Here is a 20,914-nt window from a genome sequence, read left to right on the forward strand (position 1 = left end):
CAATCATGCATTCATTACCCTTCTATGTTTGGAATTTAATTTTTTCCTACTTTAATGGATTGAATTTGAATATAGACATTTGGAGATCCAAAAATTGTAAGCCTTCCTATACCAGGTATGTAGGGAAGCTTCTCAGTACATGGGTAAGGATGTCTTATTGTAGAGCTAAACATGTTGACAAAATGGGAAGACTTTAGAAAGTGCCTTTAACTTTGACCTTATTTCATGTCCATTAAATGTGCAACTGGAGTTCTAGATGAAGTTGAACTCAGTTCAAATTCAGAAAACTGAGAAAATATGAACCAAGACTACCTCAGCTGAGTAATTCTATTTCCAGGAATCTATCTTAGATAATCAGAGACAAAGTCAAAGATTCATGTGTGAGGATGTTCATTTTGGAGTTACACAGAAAACCCCAACAGTAGTAGAAAACAATCAATTAAGAAAATTAAGAAGAGGAATATTATGTGTAGCTATTAAAAATTATGTTCTTGGGCGCCTGGGCGGCTCAGTTGGTTGAGTGTCTGACTCTAGGTTTTGGCTCAGTCTCATGGTTTGTGGGTTTGAGCCCTACATCGGGCTCCATGCTTGCAGTGTGAAGTCTGCTTAGGATTCTCTCTCTTTCTCTGCCCCTCCCCAGCTTGCTCTTTCTCTCAAAGTAAAAAAATAAACTTAAAAAAAAATTATGTTCTCAAATATGTTTAAAGTCACATTGTGATTTAAATTTTATCATGTAAATTGAAACATAACCCAAAGTCCTTATTCTTTTAAATAATGTGTGTGTATATATATGAGTGAATATGTACATATATGGTGATTGCAGCAAAACATTAACAGTAGTTACATGTAGGCAGTGTAATTAAGGTATTTTTGTTTTCTTCCCATTATTTTTCTGTATTTAGCCAATTTTCTACAATGGTATATACTGATTTTATAACCAGGAAAAAAAAATTGCAGTATTATTTAAAGAAAATCCTACACATTTATAAAAACCCAGTTCATTTTCTGTTTACAATGAATTTATTGAGCCTGGAAAAGAGATAAATCTTACTCATATGAACATTAGTCTTTTCTGAGTACAGAAGCCATCAGTTTAGATAAACAAACCATTATGTCGAGGACCTACGTGGAGTAAACTTGCTAGTTACTTAAGCCCATGATTGGGCTCAGGGGGAGTACTAGTACCATGATTCAAGCGAGAAAAATCTGTGGTTACCAAATGAAACCACCAGGTGCCACTGTTGCTTCACAGAAAGGAGAGGACTACCTAGCATGAACTGTTTTATTTAGAATAGATATGTGCTTTCACCTGCTCATGGATAACAATAAAATCTTCTCAGAGGCATGACAATTATTTCAATAATTTTATGCTCATATCGTCAAAGATCCATCAAAAGATATTTGAAGGTATAATTTCCATCAATTTTCTTAAATTTTTTTATTTTTTATTTTTTATTTTTTTTTCCATCAATTTTCTATATGTGGGATTGAGAAAAAAGAACATATTGCACTAAGAAATAGATTTCAGCCATTAAAAGCTGACTTTATGTTTTGAAATGCCCTACTAACAGTAGCACTTTAATGCTGTATACCACTGTTTCCTGTGAGAAAGTGCTTTCCTCATTCCAACTCTGAATGGTAGGGATGTAAGTCTCCACCCTGGCTCTGCTACTTTCAACTGTAAGCTTTTGGCAGTTAAATTCTCCATCTATAAAACAGTAATATCAAGCTTATACAGTTATTTTATTTTATTTTATTTTATTTTATTTTATTTTATTTTATTTTATTTTATTATACAGTTAAAGTTTGTTTCTTTATTTTGAGAGAGACAGCATGCGGAGTGCACACGTGAGCGGAGGAGAGGAAGAGAGAGGAGAGAATCCCAAGCAGGCTCCTCACTGTCAGTGCAGAGCCTGACACAGGACTTGAACTCACGAACTGTGAGATCATGACCTGAGCTGAAATCAAGAGTCAGATGCTCAACTGACTGAGCCATCTAGGCACCCCTTACAGTATTTTATAGACTGAATAACATCATGTGCATAAACAGGGTTGTTAGACAACTTATTACCTCTCTCTATAGGCATAAGAAGCTCCTAGCTTCCTTGGCTGCTGAGACCACATCTAAGTAAGACAGGAAATCTCTGCCCTGATGCTAAAAAGGGTGCTAGATTTAATATCTTAGGACACGGGTCATTTTCTAATTCAGGATCTGTCATCTATGAGGAGTGGACTATGATAAGTCACTTCATCCACTGGGCCTTCTGGTTTTTCATCTTTGAAACAGGGGGTTGGGCTAAATGGCTCTCAGTTCCCCTCCAGCGAAGAATCCTATGGTTCTATAAAACCTGTACCACAGAAGGTATCATTCTATTTGTGTATAATATACTTTTCGGATAACATGTTTTGCAGGTATTAAAGTTGGGGGACACGTGGGTGCTATCATCCAGTCATTCAGCATTTGAGCTCCTTCCAAGTACCATAGTGCTACACTCTGGGGATATAAAAATGAAGATGATGCTCTTCATTCCTTCCTGGAAGGAAACTCTTCCTTCAAGGAGTTTTCAGTTAAATGGAGAAACAAATATAGATAACCAAGTAAATGCAACAGGGTGAGGGTGTGAACTCAGTATATCTTAGGGGGTATATCTACATGGCAGACAATTGATCTTCAATATGCTGTTGATTAGTCCATTTCATGAAATTCAAAATAATGCTGAAGAACTTTCTGATTTGCTTAAAGTTGTTTCCAGGATGAAGACATTTCTGGGTCAATCTTCTGTGGCTATTACCAACTTTTGGCTTAGAGGGACCTAAGCAAGGTACACTTCTACTTTTTACAATCTATATGAAAATGAAAAGTGAATAGCCTGTGACATAGCAGAAAGGAGACAGATCATTGTTTGGAATAGACCAGTAGAGATTGTCCTGTCGTTTAGCACAGATGTTCACATTCAATTTCAGTCCCATTATCTTTCTAAATTCCCTCTCCTCCTTAGTGTTTGTCACTGACCCTTTTCTCTTCTCTGCAAATTATGATGCGCAGCTTTTCCCAATTTTGCTCAACTGGGTCAGCAGCTCTAAGCCCCCACTGCCTCTGTGCTCTTGCCAATATGCCTTTATTGATCTGAGACTCTCAAACCAGGGGCATGAGGAGGCTGGAGAAGAAATGGAAGAGTAAATACCAGCCTGGCAATTTCAAAAGCTCCCAAATTCCCCTCTGCTTACCAGACTCTCTGTAGTAAGCTCCGGCAAATCCTGGATGGTACAGCAAGGGTAATCCAGGACTGAGATGCTGCAGGACACAGAGAAAGGGACAAGCTTTAGGGAAATAGCGATGGCAAAACATGGCAGTATCTGAAATGGCAGGAGTTATTTCTCTCCAGCAGGCCCCATCTATTTCCCAAAGCGCTTAGCGAGCTCAGCTGAAACTGAGGGTTGTGGTGCCAGGAAACTCCAGCTCCAGTCTCCTCTCCTCAGTCATGAGAGGAACAAACAGAATTCCTTCAGGCTGGCCCCCCATCTGGCAGATGCAAAAGAGACCAGCAAGAGAGCCTGTAGGATAGCCACCTTTCTCCTCCCTTCTTTAAAATGCATGGACAATTGTGTGCATTTGTGTTTTTGCATTTAAGTGTATGCTTGTGTGTATGTGTGAACTGCGTTCCCAGAGATGCTGCCCAACCTTCAAACTTGCTGCCCAATTACTAACAATCTGTGGATGTGAGGATGAAATGAAGCTCTCTCCTGTGTCCTTTACCAAATGTTTCTGGAAGCCAGAAGCTCTGGGAAATATCACAGAAGCCACTCCTGAAGGAAGCTTAAGACAGAGGCAGCTTCCTACAGCAGGGCCGATCTAGTAGTTCAAGAATGGTAATGGCATCTGTCCCCAAAACCCACAGTGGGGGACTGCAAGGGATCTGGAGGCTCTGCAGTGAGCCCAGAGAAGCAGGCATGAGTAGGCAGGGGAAATGAGGCACTGCATGACGACAGAGACAGAATTACTCAAAATTACAGTTCTTGCTTTCCTTTTCTCCTTTCTTTGTTGGTACAATGCAGAATTTAGCTCATCTCTAATGCTTCCTCTGGTTCTGACATTCCATAAGGTTTATAACCAATCCATCTGAACTAGTGCAGTTGGAAATGGATAAAGGATGTTGTCAAAGCAGGGGCTATAAAGAGGAGTATGGGGTTTCTTGGACCTGACCCTACATTTCAAAAGTCAAAACTCTATCCAAGCAGGGGTGCCTGGGTGGCTCAGTCGGTTAAGTGTCCGACTTCGGCTCAGGTCATGATCTCATGGCTCGTGAGTTCAAGCCCCACGTTGGGCTCTGTGCTGACAGCTCAGAGCCTGGAGCCTCCTTAGGATTCTGTGTCTCCCTCTCCCCTTTCCTGCTGTGTCTCTTTCTCTCAAAATAAATAGATGCTGAAAAAACAAACAAACAAACAAAAAACAAACCAAAACTCTATCCAAACAAAAAGCAACAATTTGTTTACCTAGAAATATTTACCTTTGTCCAAGAAACTCAACGATAACCTAGGGGAACCAAGATAGAAGAAGAGAGGGCAGTGGAACAACCTATAACGTTGCTCATCATCTTAATTCACTCTACTGGATTCTCCCAGGGTTGCCAGTTCTGTACTGCTCCATTAGGATAAACTTTCTTGGCTGGCGTATCCACTTATCTACCCACCTCCCACAGACAAAGCCCCATGGCTATGTAGGTGCTGGCAACCAGGAAATGGGGGTGGGAAATCAAAGATGGATGTGTTGCAGTCTCAGTGAACGGAATTCTAGCCTAAGGGGGCCAAAAATAAAGTTACAAGTTTCTGGAATATCTATCTGGATTGTAAAAGCCATGATAAAACTATGCAATAAGGATGTAGGAGTGCTCCAAGTTTTCAGGGATCATGCAACAGTAAAGCTTACAGGTGATGCAAAAGAGGACCATCTTATCCAAGCCAATCTTAGTAAATGATGTAGGCTGGCACTACCACTCTTCCAATTCCAAATGGAACCCAATAGACACCTATCAGATTGTCTGCCTCTCCCGTCTAGGCCCATGGTGCAGGGTAGGTATTTAGTTCCTGAACCCCAGCCATACTTGATTGATCCAAGCAAGGATGGATCTCCAACCCCGGAAATGTGGAACAGGACTCTTGTATGTTTCTCTTAATTAATGCTTATATAAAATCTCTATGATATAGTGAGAGGATGTATTATTTTCATCATAAGATGAAAATACTGTGGCTCAAAAAAAAAATGTCCTTACTTAGATTACATAGCTAGCAAATGGCAGGTCTCATGACTCTGGGTTCCATGTGTATGTTTTATTTTAAACTACGTATAAGTAGGCTGCCTCTCTATGGTGGATTTTCAGGCAGTACTGACAAGACTGGTGAGGCACCATCTCCTGGTGCTCTCCAGTCAACCCAAGTGATCACATCAGCCTTCTTACTTCTACTTTAGGAGCTCTGCCTCTGGTAAAAGCATTTCTGGTAAACTTTAATTAGCATGCTTCCAGTTCTCGGGGAAGTAGCAAACTAAAGAACAAGGATTTACTCTGTAACCCCCAAGTCCCCATTTGGCTGGAGGAGTGGAAAGCAATTTGTATTCATAGCGATTGTGACCAGAAAACAATTTTGTGTTTTGATCCTGCCTCTACTGCTTACTTAAGTGGTCTCACTAGCATGTTAATCTTGAGCAAGTCAATGAAGCTCTCTGAATTTGTTTCCTACTTGGTGAAACGGGAATAAAATTTGTAATACCTCTTAGCGCCGAGGAGATTAAATAAAATACCCTATATTTGTCTTATTACAAACTGATCTAAGTAAGGATCTATTATTTACCTTCAGTTACAAATTCGGTATAAGACTACAATTTACAAAGAAGCATAATTGATCCAACTTATGATTTATACTAAAATCAGGGCTGGCCAAATAAGAAGTCTGTTTCACAAAAAAAATATCTTCTGGATCCTTCTGCCATAGGGCTAAAATTTCAGTGTTACAGTTTTATTTATTTGAATCATGACATTTTTCAGTTTTCAAAACTGTTAAAATACAAATACCTCTGTGAAGAGGCCAAACCACACACCCCATCATCAACTTACACTTTAAGGAAATTAAATTTAAGAGTGACAGCTCTAACATTGAAGGGACTAGGGACACAAGGAGAACTGAAAGGCTCAGAGATGTATATTTCTCAATCCATTCCAAAAAAGACCTTTGAAATAAATCTGTCCAGAGTCCATACCTGTTTTTGGCAGTGATGTAGGACAAGATATTTTGATTGAAGAACTTCAGGATCAAAGGAATGCAGTTGGCAAATACCAAATGTTGTGATACATATTCAAACTGAATTAAAAGATCCAAACAGAAAGGTTGCTTATTTGGGGGAGAATAGAAAGTGTGTATGAAAAAGATAGGCAAGTACAACTCTAATATCCATTCCTAAGAATATCCAGTGTCCACTTATGTTATCAGCCATCCTGAGAAATGGGAGAAGCATCATCAGCCAGCTCATCCTACATGGAGGACGATCTTCAGTGTGTGTATGTTGTTGCAAGAAGCTGACCAAAAGCACAAAACACAAGCAAGCCAGAAAGAAAATCCCACTCCAGGTAAATAGAAGGAATCACTGTGAAATTTGTTCCTAAGCTCAACAAGAAAGGAAGGCTCCCTGAGGGAGTTGTCTTCCATACCAAACCTCTGGCTCATAGTGTTTCCACAGTGATTGATATAGCAGAAACAGGTGTAGCTTACTCCCAGCAACTGCTGGCATCACTCAGTCAGGATGGATATGGCACACAGTAACCAAGAGAACCACTGGAATGTGGGCTCCAGCATGAGTCTATGTGGTTCACTGTATTATCCCTGTACTTACAATATCAGTATATTAACGAATGGATCAACAAAAGCCCTGCACTGAGAATAAGTCCAAGATCTCTTTGATGGCTAAACACCCGAACATAGGGGTTCCATTTTGCTCGCTTGAATTTGGATGGGGTTTGTGTCTGGGAAAACCTAGTGGGCAGTGTCATGGAGTTGCATCACCTAGGTTTTGCCTGTGATACACTGAGGAGCATCAGATACAGTGTGCTCCAGATCCAGAACCCAGACTACTGGGACAGTACAGAAACTGTGTTGAAAAAGCAGAAAATTGTGGTGTTTTAAATCCCTTAGCTTTTCCTGGTCACCAAGAAGTAGCCATGGAAACAAACCAAGCTGCCCTCTGCCCCTGGGCGTGTGGTTAGAGGTGGGGAGTCAGCTTGGGCTGCCCATTTCTTTCTTCTGCTCAAATATTTTCTCCCTGGCAGCTGACCCAGGGTATTTTCCAAAGCTCCAGATGGAGCAGCCAATACATACCCACTATGAAGTTATGGAAAATGTTTTTCAGTTAGAGATGTATCTGTAGACTTGTTGGGATTCACTGACACTGACACACACTGGCAAGGCCCATCAAGCCACCCACCTGTCTGGCTGTTGATCCACATACTGCCCACCAAGAGAAGCAGACAGAAAAACATATCCACGGTTCTCTGTTCTTTCTACTAGGAACACCATCTCCCACCCACCCCTTCTCCTCCCAGCCCTGCTGTTGCTCAGCAAACATTGGCAGAAGAAGTGTGAGCACCCAGGACACCCGTAACACACCCAAAGATGTCTCTGGATGTACTAATGTGGAGAAATACCCTGATTATATAGTCAAGCCTCAAGGACACAGAGCCTGCAGGAGCCTCTGTGTACTCCGAGAACCTGCTGTTCTAGCAACAAGCTTGGTTCTGACTTCTTAGGAGGACAATGGAGCAGAGACACTGAGCAGTCATGAGAAGTCTCCCTCTCCTCCCCATGTTCTCATCACAGAGACCATCCATTCTCTGCTCCCAGGTTCCCCCATATCTTGGCAAAGCCCACAGAATCAAGTCCAAACTCCTTAGCATGGCAAACAATGCCTTCATGGGGAAAAGGCTTCTTAACCTTTCTTAGGAAAGGTTTCTTAGGAAATCTCGGTTTCTTTATCTATAAAACAGTGATAAAATAAGACCTACCTCATAGGGTTAAGAGAATTAAATGAGAACCCATAGGAACTTAATAGAGTGCCGGGCACATTAGAAGTACTCAATAACCGTGTGCTATCAACTGTGTGATTTGCTCCCTGCCATCGTCTCTAGCTTCATGTATCACCAGCCCTCCCCATCTCCCCCCACCCCAGGCAGAACTCCAGCAACATTTAATCAGTTTCCAAAGGTACTTTGCTCTCGCTCTCTCTCCTCTGGACTTTCACAAATTAACATTTCTGCTTGAAAGGCTTCCCATCTTCCTTCCCTGACAACTCCCATATCTTGGCTAACATCTGTTTCTTTAGGACTCAGGTTAGAAGTCACCTCTTCCCCATCTCAGGTTGGATTACCAGCTAATACTTACCTGTATCCTGCACTTACCATTCCATAATTAGCTATTTATATATCCATACCTTGTACAAGACTTCAAAGCCCTTAAGAGCCAAAACTGTGCATTATTCAGAATTCTATCTCAAACATTAGAAAAGTGCTTCACATATAGAAAGCTATGCTCAACATACTTTTTCCTTTTTTTTTTTTTTTTTAATGGAATGCTTGAATCCTGTCTTCTACTGCTTCAAAGCTGGCTGGGCACATTCCCAAGAAGCGAAGAATTCTTACCTACAACCCTTGGATAATATTCAAAGGACACAGATGTCTGCACCTCACATCCCACTTCAAACCCCCCCACCCCCACCCCGCCCCAGCCCCATGCAAGCCTATGCAACAGGTATAGAGATTCCCTGAGGAAGACATAGAAAAGGTTGAAAGATGTTCAACTGGACTACAAAGGCCCCTGCATCCTCTCTTTGGGAAGCAGGGCCTGGGGGACACCTGAGACCTGTGGAGGAGCACTGCTAGCTGCTCACCTGGTAGATATGGTTCAGTTTGAAGTGTTTGAGGAGTAGCAGGAGCAGAGCAGAGATACTCTTTACGATGATCTCCTTGTGCCTGTTCACATCGATTCCCAACTTCATGCTCTGAAGAACAGTGATGCTATAATGAGGAGAGGAGGAGTCAGTGCAGAGAGTAGCCGTAGAGAGAGGCCTACAAGGACCCAGGTATTTGGGTCAGAGACAACATATACAAGAGAACCAGAACTTGGCAGATCTGAACTTCTATGCTAGGAAACCTCCAGAGCTACCCCTTACCACCCTGTCTGGAGAAAAGCTCCTCTGCTCTCTTTGTTTTTCTCTTTCCTTTGGCAAGTTCAGCCCTTGGCAAAGTTCAGCCCTTGTCTACCCATATACCTGCGCAGTCAGTGTCTGGCACTGATGTTGCCCTGCAGACCCTCAATTCTGAGCTAAATAGAACCTAGCAGAGAGCACCAGTGTAAAGTGGTTACTGGTAAGGGAGGGGAGACATCTTTGGAGACAATCCCTATAAGGGTTATCAAGGTGGGGTGGGGACTAGAGAGACACTGTAGACGAAACAGCTAGCATGCAGCAGCCAACCCAGTTGAAGCACTCACGGCATCTCCTCAGGCAGGACATCAGCCAGGATATTGATAGAGTCTGTCTTAGCCTTGGAGGTGGGGGCTGCAGCCAGTAGAATCTTAAGCAGAGCAATCTAGGAAGTAGAAAATGAGGAGATCCATCTCTGTCCATTCCATTCAACAGACTATTTTTCCATACCTCAACAGCCCTATGAGAAGTAGGGCTTCCTCTATGTCCATTCCTCAATAACCAAATCTTCTCAGCCTCCAGAAGGGCAAACAGGTGCCTAATCCTGAGAGGCCTGCCTATGAGGCTATGGACCCAGAAGGGAGCTTATAGGCTATTCTGCTTCAAGATTGATCTTTCTAAAGAAGAGGATGGAAGGAAGAGAGTGAGGGGGCAATGTCTAGAAATAAGGTGAGAGATATAAGCATGATCTCACCTCCTCTATCCCTTTCCTCCCTCTAACCCTGACCATCAACATCCTTACCACTCAGCCTGAGGCTATCCAGGACATGACAGACCATGGCAGACTTCAAAGGGTCGGGGATATTTACTTAGAAGGAGGGCCCCCAATGCATCCTGCATGGATCCCACCTTATTCTCCACTCCTCCCAAAGAAGAACTTGGGAGTAAAGCCAAGTCCTCCTTCCTCTTGGAGAAGCCCTGAGGAAAGCTCAGAATTCTCACGTGTTAGACAATGCCTTGCCTCAGGGTTGAATGCTCAGGAAATAAGCTCAAATGATGGATGGCTCAGCTTGAAATGGCTCTCAACTGTCTGTTCCTTGCAGCAGAGAAGGGCAGCTCAGCCCAGCAATCTCCTTACCATGTACTGGGGGAGGCTGTAGAGCATGCCTTGGTAGAGGATTTCACATGGTGTCTCTGGTACCACCTCTTCCCCCTATGGCAGGAAAACACACAGTTTGCCCAGGCCGTTTTCCAGTTGACCAAAGGCTATGTTTTCTTGGTTGTGAAGGGTGGCATGAAAAGAGCACTGAGCTGGGAGTCAGATCTAGGTTCTTATTCCAGCTGTGTTAATGACTCATTGTATCACTTTGGGTAAGCTACTTTTCCTTTTTGGGTCTTAGTTTCCTCTTCTTTAGGATCACTGGGCTGGTCTGATGTCCTCTGAGGGCTCTTCCAGCCCTGATAATCTGATTCTGGTTTTCCCATTATCTGGAATCAATCCAGAATTCTTCTTTCCACATCACATGTTAGATCAGGAATCAGACCACCTACCTAGGAATTGGCTCAGACCACTGCTTTGCTGGTCACACAGGAACTTAAGTCAGGGTGCATGTATGCCTGGGACACTAGAACAGATACCCCACACAGAAGCACTTCCTATGGTGTCAGTCTGAGGCCATCCAAGAGCTCTCGAATGCTCTTAAGTGGGAGGTAGGTAACTCAGTAGAGAAAGTCGATAAGGGAGTTGGGTAACCCATGGCCCAGAGAGGCAGGAAGGAGTATTAGCAGGGAAGCTTTTGGGTAGAAGCTATTTTCTTTCCTTTTCCAACAGCCCCTACTACATCCCTTCCTCCTTAATGACAAGGCCCCTTATGCACAACTCTCTTTGTCCTTTGATGACCCTATCTAAGCCTTTTATAAGAGTGGGCGGACAGGGGCCTCCAGTGCTCAAGGGGTTACTCAGGCCATTGTCCTCTTTGGCCAATGCAGTCCTTCCTCTCACAAGGTACCTCTATTCCAGGGCAAGGTTCACTGCCTTGAGGCACCTGAGGCACTGCCTGAGGTCTACCCTGAGGCAGGGAGGGATAACCTGGCCCTTGCCATCCCAAATAACTCAGCTGCTGCTTAAATGGGCATTCAATAAACTCAGGCAATCCTCTAAGGTTGCCTTCCTGCTCTCCAAAAGATCTATGTCATACCTTCCCTTTTCCCTTGTCCTCAAACCAATCCCCTCACCCCACAACCCCTCAATAGTTGCTAACCTGGCCTCATACTTCATGGAGAAAACAGAAGCAATCAGACAGGCACACCCTCGTCTTCTCAACACCAAATCTACCAGGTTCTCTACCTTCCTTCTTGACATGAAGGATGAACCGCCTCTGCTCTATTAAAGGCCAACCCTCCACTTGTGCTGGGGATCTCTCACCCTTTTGCTCTGTCAAATACATCAGTTCTGCAATCGTCTCCTCTCTGCAAGATCATCTCTTTTAGGACATAAACATACTCTAGAATCTCCTAGCTATAAAACACCTTCCCTTGACCCCACATCCTCCTTCAGCTACCATCCCATTTCTATCCTCTTTATAATAAAACTATGTTGTCTGTGTTGACTGTCTACCTCCTTTCTTTACATTCCTTTTTTAACATACTCCAACCAGGCTACTAGCCCCACCTTTTCACTTGAGGTTGCTCTTAACAAGGTCACCAGTTATCTTCATGGTGTCCTATCCAATGGGCACCTATAGTCTTATCCATTTATCAGCAGCATTTGACACAGCTGATCACTCCCTTCTAGAAAAAAATTTTCTTAGTTTTTATAGTATCACAATCTCCTACATTCTCTCCCACCTCACTGAGTGTTTCTCTTACTGTTCTTTTCTGGCTCCTTTCCTGACTCATCCTACCCTCAACATACTGGTGTGCCCAGGGCTTTGTCCTGGGTTCCTTCCTCTATTTCCATTCCCTCCTTGGGTTATCTCAGCCAATTCTATGGTTTTAACACTGTCCAGTAAGTCAACAGCTCCCAAATTTATCTCTCTAAGCCAGTCCTCTCTCTTAGAACTCTAGATTTATACATTCAATTTGCATGACTGCTCATGTGCATGGCTGCCTAATGGATATCTAAAACTGAGTATGACCAAAATAGAACTCTTGATGAAACAGAACTCCCCATGTTGGCAAATGATTCTTATTCTTGATTCCTCCGTGCCTTTCTAATCACATCCAACTGACCAGCAAGTCTTGTCAGCTACACCTCCAAAATAAAACCCAAATTTGTTCCACTTTTCCCTATTTCTGTAATTACTACCCCACTCCATATCACCATCATTTCTCACCTTGACTATTTTAAGAGCTCTCTAACTGATCACCCTGCTTCCACTCTTTTCTGGTAAAGTCTATACACAGGAGCCAATTGTTTTGAAAAGATAAATTAGATCATGCCACTCCCCTGCTTAAAATCTCCAAGGACTTACTTTTGAAACAACTTCACACTCCCTATCTTTGCTTAGGAGTCCTGTGTAAAGTAGCCCCAGGCCACTCCCTGACTTTGTCACACACAACCTCACCCCTCACCCCTGTGCTCTTGCCACAGGCCTTCGTTCGCTACCCCTAATACTCCGAGCTTGCTCTCACTTTGTTAAGGCTGTATCCTCTGCTTAGAATTCTCTTTCCCCTGATGTTCCTATGGCCAACTCCTTCTTGTACCTCACATTTTAGCTTAGCTGTCGCCTTCTCAGAGGTCCACCTATCCTGACTGCCTAATTGAAAGTAGTCTACTGCATGATAGATGCCTCTACCACGTCATCCTATTTAAATTTTCTTCATTATCTTCCATTCTCTGATAGTCTTCTTGTTTCCTTAATTACTTATTTTCTTTTTTCTCTAACTTGAATGTATCATGAAAGTAGGGACCTAAAACACAAAAAATAAAAAGTAGGGACCTTGCCTTGCATGGTACACACAGTAAGAGCCCAACAGCATGCACACATGTTCTGTGACAGCACTGCAGACAGATTTCCTCTTGCCCTCCTCCTCCTGTGTAGGACCCCCTTGACTCACCAAAGACATGGGGCACTTCTCCAGGTCCTCCTCATTCTTGATCTGAACATCTGCAATGGAGATGTACTTGTGCTGGGGAAGAAAAGACATCAATTAAGAGGCTGAGGCCACTAAAAAAATAAGATAGATAAATAAATAAATAAACAAACAAACAAACAAACAAACAAAGGGTGGGGGACACCTGGCTGGCTCAGTCTGAACAGCGTGCAACTCTAGATCTTGGGGTTGTTGAGATGCTGGGTGTAGAGATTACTTAAAAAAAAAAAGAAGAAAGATACTGAGGGCCTTGATCACATATGTACCAGCCTCTTGCTTAACTTCCTCAATGATAAGGAAATGTCCTGTATATGGGTTGTTACCCCAAATAGGACACGAACTCTTTGAAGGCAGGGGTCTTATTCACCTTTGTACCCTTAATAATTGAGCCAAGTGCTTCATATACAGTGTTTATTCTGTTTATTCTGTTTCCGTATTTGTTGAAGAGCAGCAAATCCCTAAGTATTTACCTTCAACCAAGGGCAAGGGGAAGTAAAGAATAGGCCCATGCCCCTGGACCACTGCCTGGTGAGTTTCGCTGCATGTGAGTATATGTGTGTGCATGTGTATGGAGTGATGATGATGGGGTAAGGGAGAATTTAAGGTCTGGGCAAGAGACGACTATTCTTACTCTTTGTGCTCGCATACACTTTGGATGCAGAGCAGACCGCTACTAATCCTGGGCCTTTGGAAGTTAGTGGCCCTATAGGGACAAAGAAGTGAGAGGAAAGGAAGCAAGGGGCAGGAGGAGGAAAAAGCCATGAGAGGAAGGAAGGATAACTTTCCCCCATCTGAATGTAGGAAAATACTTAAGTAGGGAGAGGCCTAATTTTTTCCTCTTTGGCCAAAATGCTTGCAGGGGAAACATAGAATAATTGGTTCAGAATGTGTCTGGAAGAAGAGCCAATACTCAGGACTCGGGTAATCCAACTTGTTTTGATGGCTCCCTATCCCTGGAGACTGAGAGCCCACTCTGGTCACCTGCTTTAAAGTCTTCACACTCTCATGGATGGGCCTGGGTAATCCAACCAAGGTGTCTGTGTCCCTGTGAAATGAGAGATATACCAGATGATAAGCATCAAAAGTATACAGAACTACTGATATTCCCTAGAGTTGCATGGACCATGCCACTTTCAACATGCTGTATCCTGGATCTTTCTCTATAAGCTTCCAGTACCCCCATTATTGCTATAAGACACAAAAAGAACAATGCCACACAGAAGTGCTTGTGAAAATTTGGATTTTTATATAGTTTTTTGGGGATTTACTTTGTCAGGGAGCAGTAGGTTCCCTAAAAGGGAATGTAGCCCAACTACAGTGAAACACTAGTAATAATACTTTCTCAGTTTTATAGGGGCCAGCCAGTGTGAGGAATTCATGAGGGAGGAGAAATGGGGAAAGACTGGGTCTGTTCTGACCATGTTGCTTGTTCAGAGAATTCTGGCCCATTAAAACAGGAAGGTTTCCTAGGGATCATCTAATCCAACACTCTCATGAGGACACTGAAGCCCAAGAGGCAATGACTTGTTAAGTCCTACACCTGGCTAAGAACATAAGAGTTCTTCTAAGAAACTAGAAGGAAAAAAATTCCATGGCACAAGCCCAAAGTAGTCACTAGGAGATACCCATGACCCAGTAGCTCTAGGTTACACTATGACTACAGGGCAACATCTCTCATTCCAGCCACCCATTCCTCTGGCCCCCTAAAAACCACTCTATAGCCAGTTCTGACCATCTAGTCACTTACTGCCCCAGAGTGAATCCGATGAATTTGTTCCTGCTCATCTCCAAGAAGTGCTCAATGTCCTTCTGTCTGAGAGGACAGTGGAGAGGCAAACCCCAGAAAAGGAAAAAAAAAAAACAAACAAACCTTGAGAGACAGACCCTTTCTGGGCTACTAACCCGTCAACAGGATGACTAGAGCAGTGGGGGAAGATCACCGCTAACAGAGAAAACTTCAAACCTGGGAGTTCTGACTTCTAGCCAGGCTTGAGACTTGAATGCTAGACTACTGCACTCTGGGCCTTCAGTGATTCTAATCCCCAAACTCAGGGTCCTGGAGGTATCAAACCTACCTGACCTTTGGGGCCCAAGGTAGGCCCTTGGGAAAGGCCACCCGCTCAGCAGAAAGGGGTGCCTGTGAAGGTGGAGGTGGCACCAGCGGGTCTTGCTCTAGCAGGTCTAACTCTCCATCTAAGGTTCGTTCTCCATCACCAGCAGACTCCTCTTCCTCCTCTGTGGCTGGTTCCTCAGTCTTAAAGAGATCTCTTTCATTGTAGATGTCCAGGCTATCTTGCTTAGTGAGGAGTTGCTGGGTGGGGGTTGGGAGGGTAGAGAGAAGGTATACAGAGACCTCACTCTGAGCATCCTTGTCTGAAGTCACCCTCTACCCACAGGCTGCTAGACTTCAGGATACGTGGAGTAACAACCCAGCTCTTCTGAGAATATCCCCTTCCCTACCTCAACCCTAGTATCCCCACCAGGCCCTATTCCAGGATAAGTACCTCTCAGGCAACCAAGCTGGGGAACAAAGCATAGATAATCCCAAAGTCAGTTACTTAGCTTTCAGAAAGCATGGATGCTTTTTTTCTACCCCCCCCCCGCCCCCCAGCACTTTCCTTCCTAATTATGCTCTGCTTAGGTGAACATTCAATTAGTTTGCCTTCTGTGAGTATACACCAGCTGGCTGACTGAGGAAGAGGAGGACAGAGGCTTGCTGCTAGGCAGAGGGAAGCAAGTTTGGAATTTTAAATCTTGTTGCAGAAAGAAAAAAAGGCTGGACAGAAATAGGCCAAAAAGTTAACAGTGACTGCCTTTGGTTTGTTAAGCTTGTGGGTGATTTTCTTTTTTCCTCCCTTCTTCACATTTTTATGTTTGTTCCAAATTTTGTACAATGAGTAAGCATTACTTTATAAAACAAAAAAAATAAAGCCTAAAAAAAATCACATTATAGATTATGTAGACTAGACTACTGAACATGATTGTCTGGTCCTGTCACCTATTATTGGTGAGCTCAGGTTATTTCAGGGAGGTGAGTTCATGGGTACATGGTCAAGTGTCAGTGCAACTTGTCATTCTGACCTTTCCAGGGATGCAGATTATAGCTAGAACACTAATCAATCACCTCCTAAATGTAAGCGTCTAGTTCCAGGGCCAGACAAGAGCATAGCTGGCTCAGAGTAAACCTTCTTGCTGTCAAGAAAATGATAAAGTGCCTCACCCCGGGCACATGGTTTGCTGGGAGCTCTGTTCAGGTGATATGGGTCCCTACTCCAGGATTATACCCTAATTGTTGTCCAGGATGCTAGGGAACTCCAGGCACACTAGGTCTAGGCCAATGACTCTGTACCAAGACATGGATCTATGATGTGATACCATAATGTCACATCATGATAGCCCAGAAACCTGCTGCAGCTGGGAGACAGAGGCTAAAGTACAGACTCCAAGGTTAGACTCAATGTTAGTTTCAGGTTAGTCACAGGGCCAACCAGAGGCAGGATAAGCTGGGTCATTTACTGCCCTTTCCTTCCACATCCAGAGTAGCTCAAAATCTTAATTTCTAGACAACTAGTATCACAGCACCACTGTCTGCTTTAGTTCATACCCTTCGAGAACCACGACGGCCTCGCAGCTTAGAGGGTGGTGGTGCCAGTTGAGACTCCCCCAGGTCGAGGGTATAAGAGGGCGGGGAGGCGGCACGCATGCTCTTCACCACCTGGATGCTATCTTCAGCCAGTGGAGGCAGCCCCAGTTCTGCCCGCTTCTGTACTTTGAGAACCTGTAGATGCTCAAATCCACCGAGGGTAAACTAAGGTATAAACAGGAAAGGGCCAGAGGAAAGGAACAGAGGGAAGTCAGCAGGAGAAAAATCAGGGAAGAACCACAATCTCCAGTCCCCTTAGACTCCCTTCTGAATTAGCAAGTAATAAAACAGTAAGGGGCAAATGGAGTTACCATCCCCAGTCTTAGGAGCTCAGGGGTCAGGATGAAGCATTATTTATTTACTGACACTGACTTAGGGCTGGAAACATCACCAGAAATTAGGAAAAGGACTCCTAGGGCCTTCCACTGAAAAAAAGGGTGGGGGGGGGGAGCAGGGAACTATGTTCCCTTTTTTAAAGGAGCACATCCAGATGCTATAAAGCCCCAGAGTCACTCAATTTTTTCTGCAGTCAAAAGGTAGTTCCCCCCTATGGAGCTTGCCCTGGAGGGTATGTTGTTCAACCAGTCCTGTGGAGTGGGTGCCAGAGATGAAGGATCAAATTTAATAATTAGCAACAAAGCTGTACCACACATTTATAAGGACTTCATTTTTTAAAAAACAAATCCTCTGTTTATCTGGATGGAGGGCAGGCACTAAGTCCCACATTTTATAGCTAGGAAAATAGAGGCACAGACAGTTGCCCGAGGTTCCTCAGTATCAGCAGAGGCTAGATCTCCCAACTCTCAACCAGTGTTCTTTGCATGAAATGTTAGCTCTATCATGGGAAGGTACAATGACACCCCAATTCATAGAGTGACATCTCCTGTCAGTCCAACAGAAATAGGTAACCTGCTCTGACACAGAGCATCTGATTCCCCTCCATTGGCTAACAGCTGCCTTATTCTGCCTAGCTCCAGCCTCCTGGGATCGGACTAGGAGAAACTGAGGTAGTGGCAGAGGGCACTGCTGGTTTGATGAGATGGGAGTGGGGGCAAGGGAATCAGTCACTCACCATGACTACCTTCCAGAGCAAAAGCAGGACCTTCTTTATGGGGAAGTGGGGAGCCAGGCCGCTGCAGAACTTGGTAACCATGGAGAAAAGCAGAAGGGCAAAAGGCTCCTCATTATGCATGGAGAAGCCTGGGGGAGAGGAGGGAGAAGAGTGAGGAAGTGAGGATGGGGTAGCTGTAACCCTGCCCCTGTGATCCTGAGTCTGGAAGCACAGAGGAAGGCTCTTAGCTCCCCCAAAGAATTTGAGTATTTGCTCCTTAGAAGGAGGCTTACAGAGTTCCCAGAGGGAAGGGGCAAGGAGAAAGGCCAAGGAGGTAAAATGGCTTAGCTCCCAAGCTTGGGGATAGATACCAAACTAGAAGTAACAGTAATATAAAGATATTGCTTTCTGGTCAAAGAATTCAATGCGTTTCATGGATCACAACTCACTTTTCCACATCAGTGGAATTTTTATTTTTTTATTTTATTATTTTATTTATTTTATTTTATTTTATTTTATTCTATTCTATTCTATTCTATTCTATTCTATTCTATTCTATTCTATTCTATTCTATTCTATTTTATTTATTGAGAAAGAGAGCAAGTGACCAGGGGAGGGGCAGAGAGAGAGAGGGAGACAGAGGATTCAAAGCGGGCTCCTTGCTGAGAATGGAGAGCTCGATATGGGGTTTGAACTCACAAACCATGAGATGATGACCTGAGCTGAAGTCAGATGCTTAACCAACGGAGCCACCCAGGTGTCCTTTAGTGAATATATATATATATATATTTTTTTTTTTTTAATTTTTATTTATTTTTGAGACAGAGAGAGACAGAGCGTGAACGGGGGAGGGGCAGAGAGAGAGGGAGACAGAATTGGAAGCAGGCTCCAGGCTCTGAGCCATCAGCCCAGAGCCCGACGCGGGGCTCGAACTCACAGACTGTGAGATCGTGACCTGAGCTGAAGTCGGACGCTTAACCGACTGAGCCACCCAGGCGCCCCTAGTGAATATATTTTAAAAATCCTGCAGGCCTTCGTATCTTATCCCTGTCTGATGACATTAACAACTAACATTTTCTTTTTTTTTTTTTTTTTAATTTTTTTTAACGTTTTATTTATTTTTGAGACAGAGAGAGACAGAGCATGAACGGGGGAGGGGCAGAGAGAGAGGGAGACACAGAATCGGAAGCAGGCTCCAGGCTCTGAGCCATCAGCCCAGAGCCTGACGCGGGGCTCGAACTCACGGACCGCGAGATCGTGACCTGAGCCGAAGTCGGACGCTCAACCGACTGAGCCACCCAGGCGCCCCAACAACTAACATTTTCAAGTTGATTCAACTTATTTTTTCATGTGAGATTGATGATGAAATGTGAGATGGATGGCTATCCCCATTTATAACCAAGGAAACCAAGGCACAGAAATGACACGTAATTGGTCCTAATTCATAGACACAAGGGCAGTCAAGCCAGGTCTTCATGCCTGCCACACAGTATCTCTGCCCTAAAAGAATGGATGCTAGGGACGCCTGGGTGGCTCAGTTGGTTAAGCATCCAACTCTTGATCTCAGTTCAAGTCTTGATCTCAGGGTTGTGAGTTCAAGCTCTGCGTTAGGCTCTGCTCCCTGTGAGGAGCCTACTTTAAAAAAAAAAAAAAAATAGGAGCAACAAATGGCTCAGTTGGTTAAGTGCCTGACTCTTGGTTTCAGCTCAGATCATGATCTTGGAGTTCATGAGATCAGCCCCACATTGGGCTCTGTGCTAACAGCATGGATTCTCTCTCCCCCACTCTCTCTGCCCTTCCCCTCTGTGTACTCTCTCTTTCTCTCTCTCAAAATAAACATTTTTTAAAAAGTAAGAATAAAAGAATGGATGCCAATTCTGAAAAAGGAAGGAAGGAAGAATGGGAGGCAGGGAGGGAGGGAGGGAGGAAGTGAGGAAGGAAGGAAGGCAGGCAGGCTGGCAGGAAGGGGAGCTTTCTGTTTCCACTATGCAGATGCCCCTCCACTACCAGCACCTCATCCCCTTCCTTCCTCAAATGCCACTTCTTACTCAATTCAGTGCGGAAGGTCTCTCGTGCTGTCCTCCACCGGCAGGAGTCTGTCTCTCGCTCCAGGCGGATATTTTCCACCAATAGGTACATGACACTCAGCAGCACCCTGGGGTTATAGAAGGGTTACAAAAGGTTCCCAAAGCAGCTCCTAACCTGTAGTCAGAGACCTCAGGGAGGATTCGTGTGGGAGCTCAACCCAGTGGAATTAGCAACTATTAGTAATCTGGGTGTATCTGGGGAACTTGGGCAAAGGGTAACCCATTGCTGACCACCCCCTGTTCCAATCCCAGGGCCAGCTCCACTCACCTGAGCTCTGTGCTATCAGCAATGGAGATGGCTGGTTTCCGAAGAGCACTGCTACAGGCCTGGCTGTTGCTGCCGTGGGGAGGAGAGAGAGAAGCAGAACTCAGATATCCTCTTTACATCCTGCGTCCCCACTTATCATATACCCAAACCTGAGTACCTGCTATTCCCTGGCTATGTAGCTAAAAGAAACTGGTCTAAGGTAAATGAGCCCACAGAATTCCTCTGCCATCTCAGTAAATGCTTGTCTGTGGTAAAGATGGGCAAGGGCAAGGTCTGTGACAATCCCTCCTATAATCCACATTGTGCCTAGTACTGTGCTGGACACAAAGTAGATGCTAAGCAACCCTTTAAATTTGCCCTATTTAAACTCCTGGGTGATGGGCTTGAGATAAAATGAGGGATCACTATAGTGGCAGCAGCAACCAAGGCCACCTTTAGAGCTATGACCCACAAGGAAAGAACTGGGCACAGCAACAGAAATTGGTCCTGTTCCTCTTGGGTCATGTTCTCAGGTAGAACAGTCTCCTTCATGGATTCCACTTAGGCTGAGTTAAGAAGGTGTTTAGATACAAAGGGAACCCACCCA

The 20,914-nt window shown here is 44.1% G+C and overlaps 1 protein-coding gene across 2 annotated transcripts in view; it reads right to left on the reverse strand.

Annotated features, from left to right (window-relative positions):
• The window catches only part of STRIP2 (striatin interacting protein 2), a 48,380-nt gene that overhangs the window by 15,173 nt on the left and 12,293 nt on the right, over positions 1-20,914 (reverse strand). Inside the window, exons 6-18 of one of the 2 annotated variants that reach the window (XM_025929656.2) lie at positions 20,329-20,397; positions 20,022-20,128; positions 17,995-18,122; positions 16,884-17,087; positions 15,355-15,590; positions 15,027-15,092; positions 14,261-14,324; positions 13,244-13,315; positions 10,323-10,397; positions 9,532-9,629; positions 8,930-9,056; positions 6,254-6,354; positions 3,229-3,295 (exon numbers count right to left, since the gene is read on the reverse strand). In XM_025929656.2, the coding sequence (XP_025785441.1) occupies positions 3,229-3,295; positions 6,254-6,354; positions 8,930-9,056; positions 9,532-9,629; positions 10,323-10,397; positions 13,244-13,315; positions 14,261-14,324; positions 15,027-15,092; positions 15,355-15,590; positions 16,884-17,087; positions 17,995-18,122; positions 20,022-20,128; positions 20,329-20,397 (1,414 nt within the window). The remainder of the gene's footprint in view (positions 1-3,228; positions 3,296-6,253; positions 6,355-8,929; positions 9,057-9,531; positions 9,630-10,322; positions 10,398-13,243; positions 13,316-14,260; positions 14,325-15,026; positions 15,093-15,354; positions 15,591-16,883; positions 17,088-17,994; positions 18,123-20,021; positions 20,129-20,328; positions 20,398-20,914) is intronic. The other variant, XM_086690468.1, reaches the window with a different exon arrangement.

The sequence above is a fragment of the Puma concolor genome, chromosome A2 (genome assembly GCF_028749965.1).
Source record: "Puma concolor isolate L17-30 chromosome A2, mPumCon1.1.hap2, whole genome shotgun sequence".
In the NCBI taxonomy this organism is placed as follows: Eukaryota; Metazoa; Chordata; class Mammalia; order Carnivora; family Felidae; genus Puma; species Puma concolor.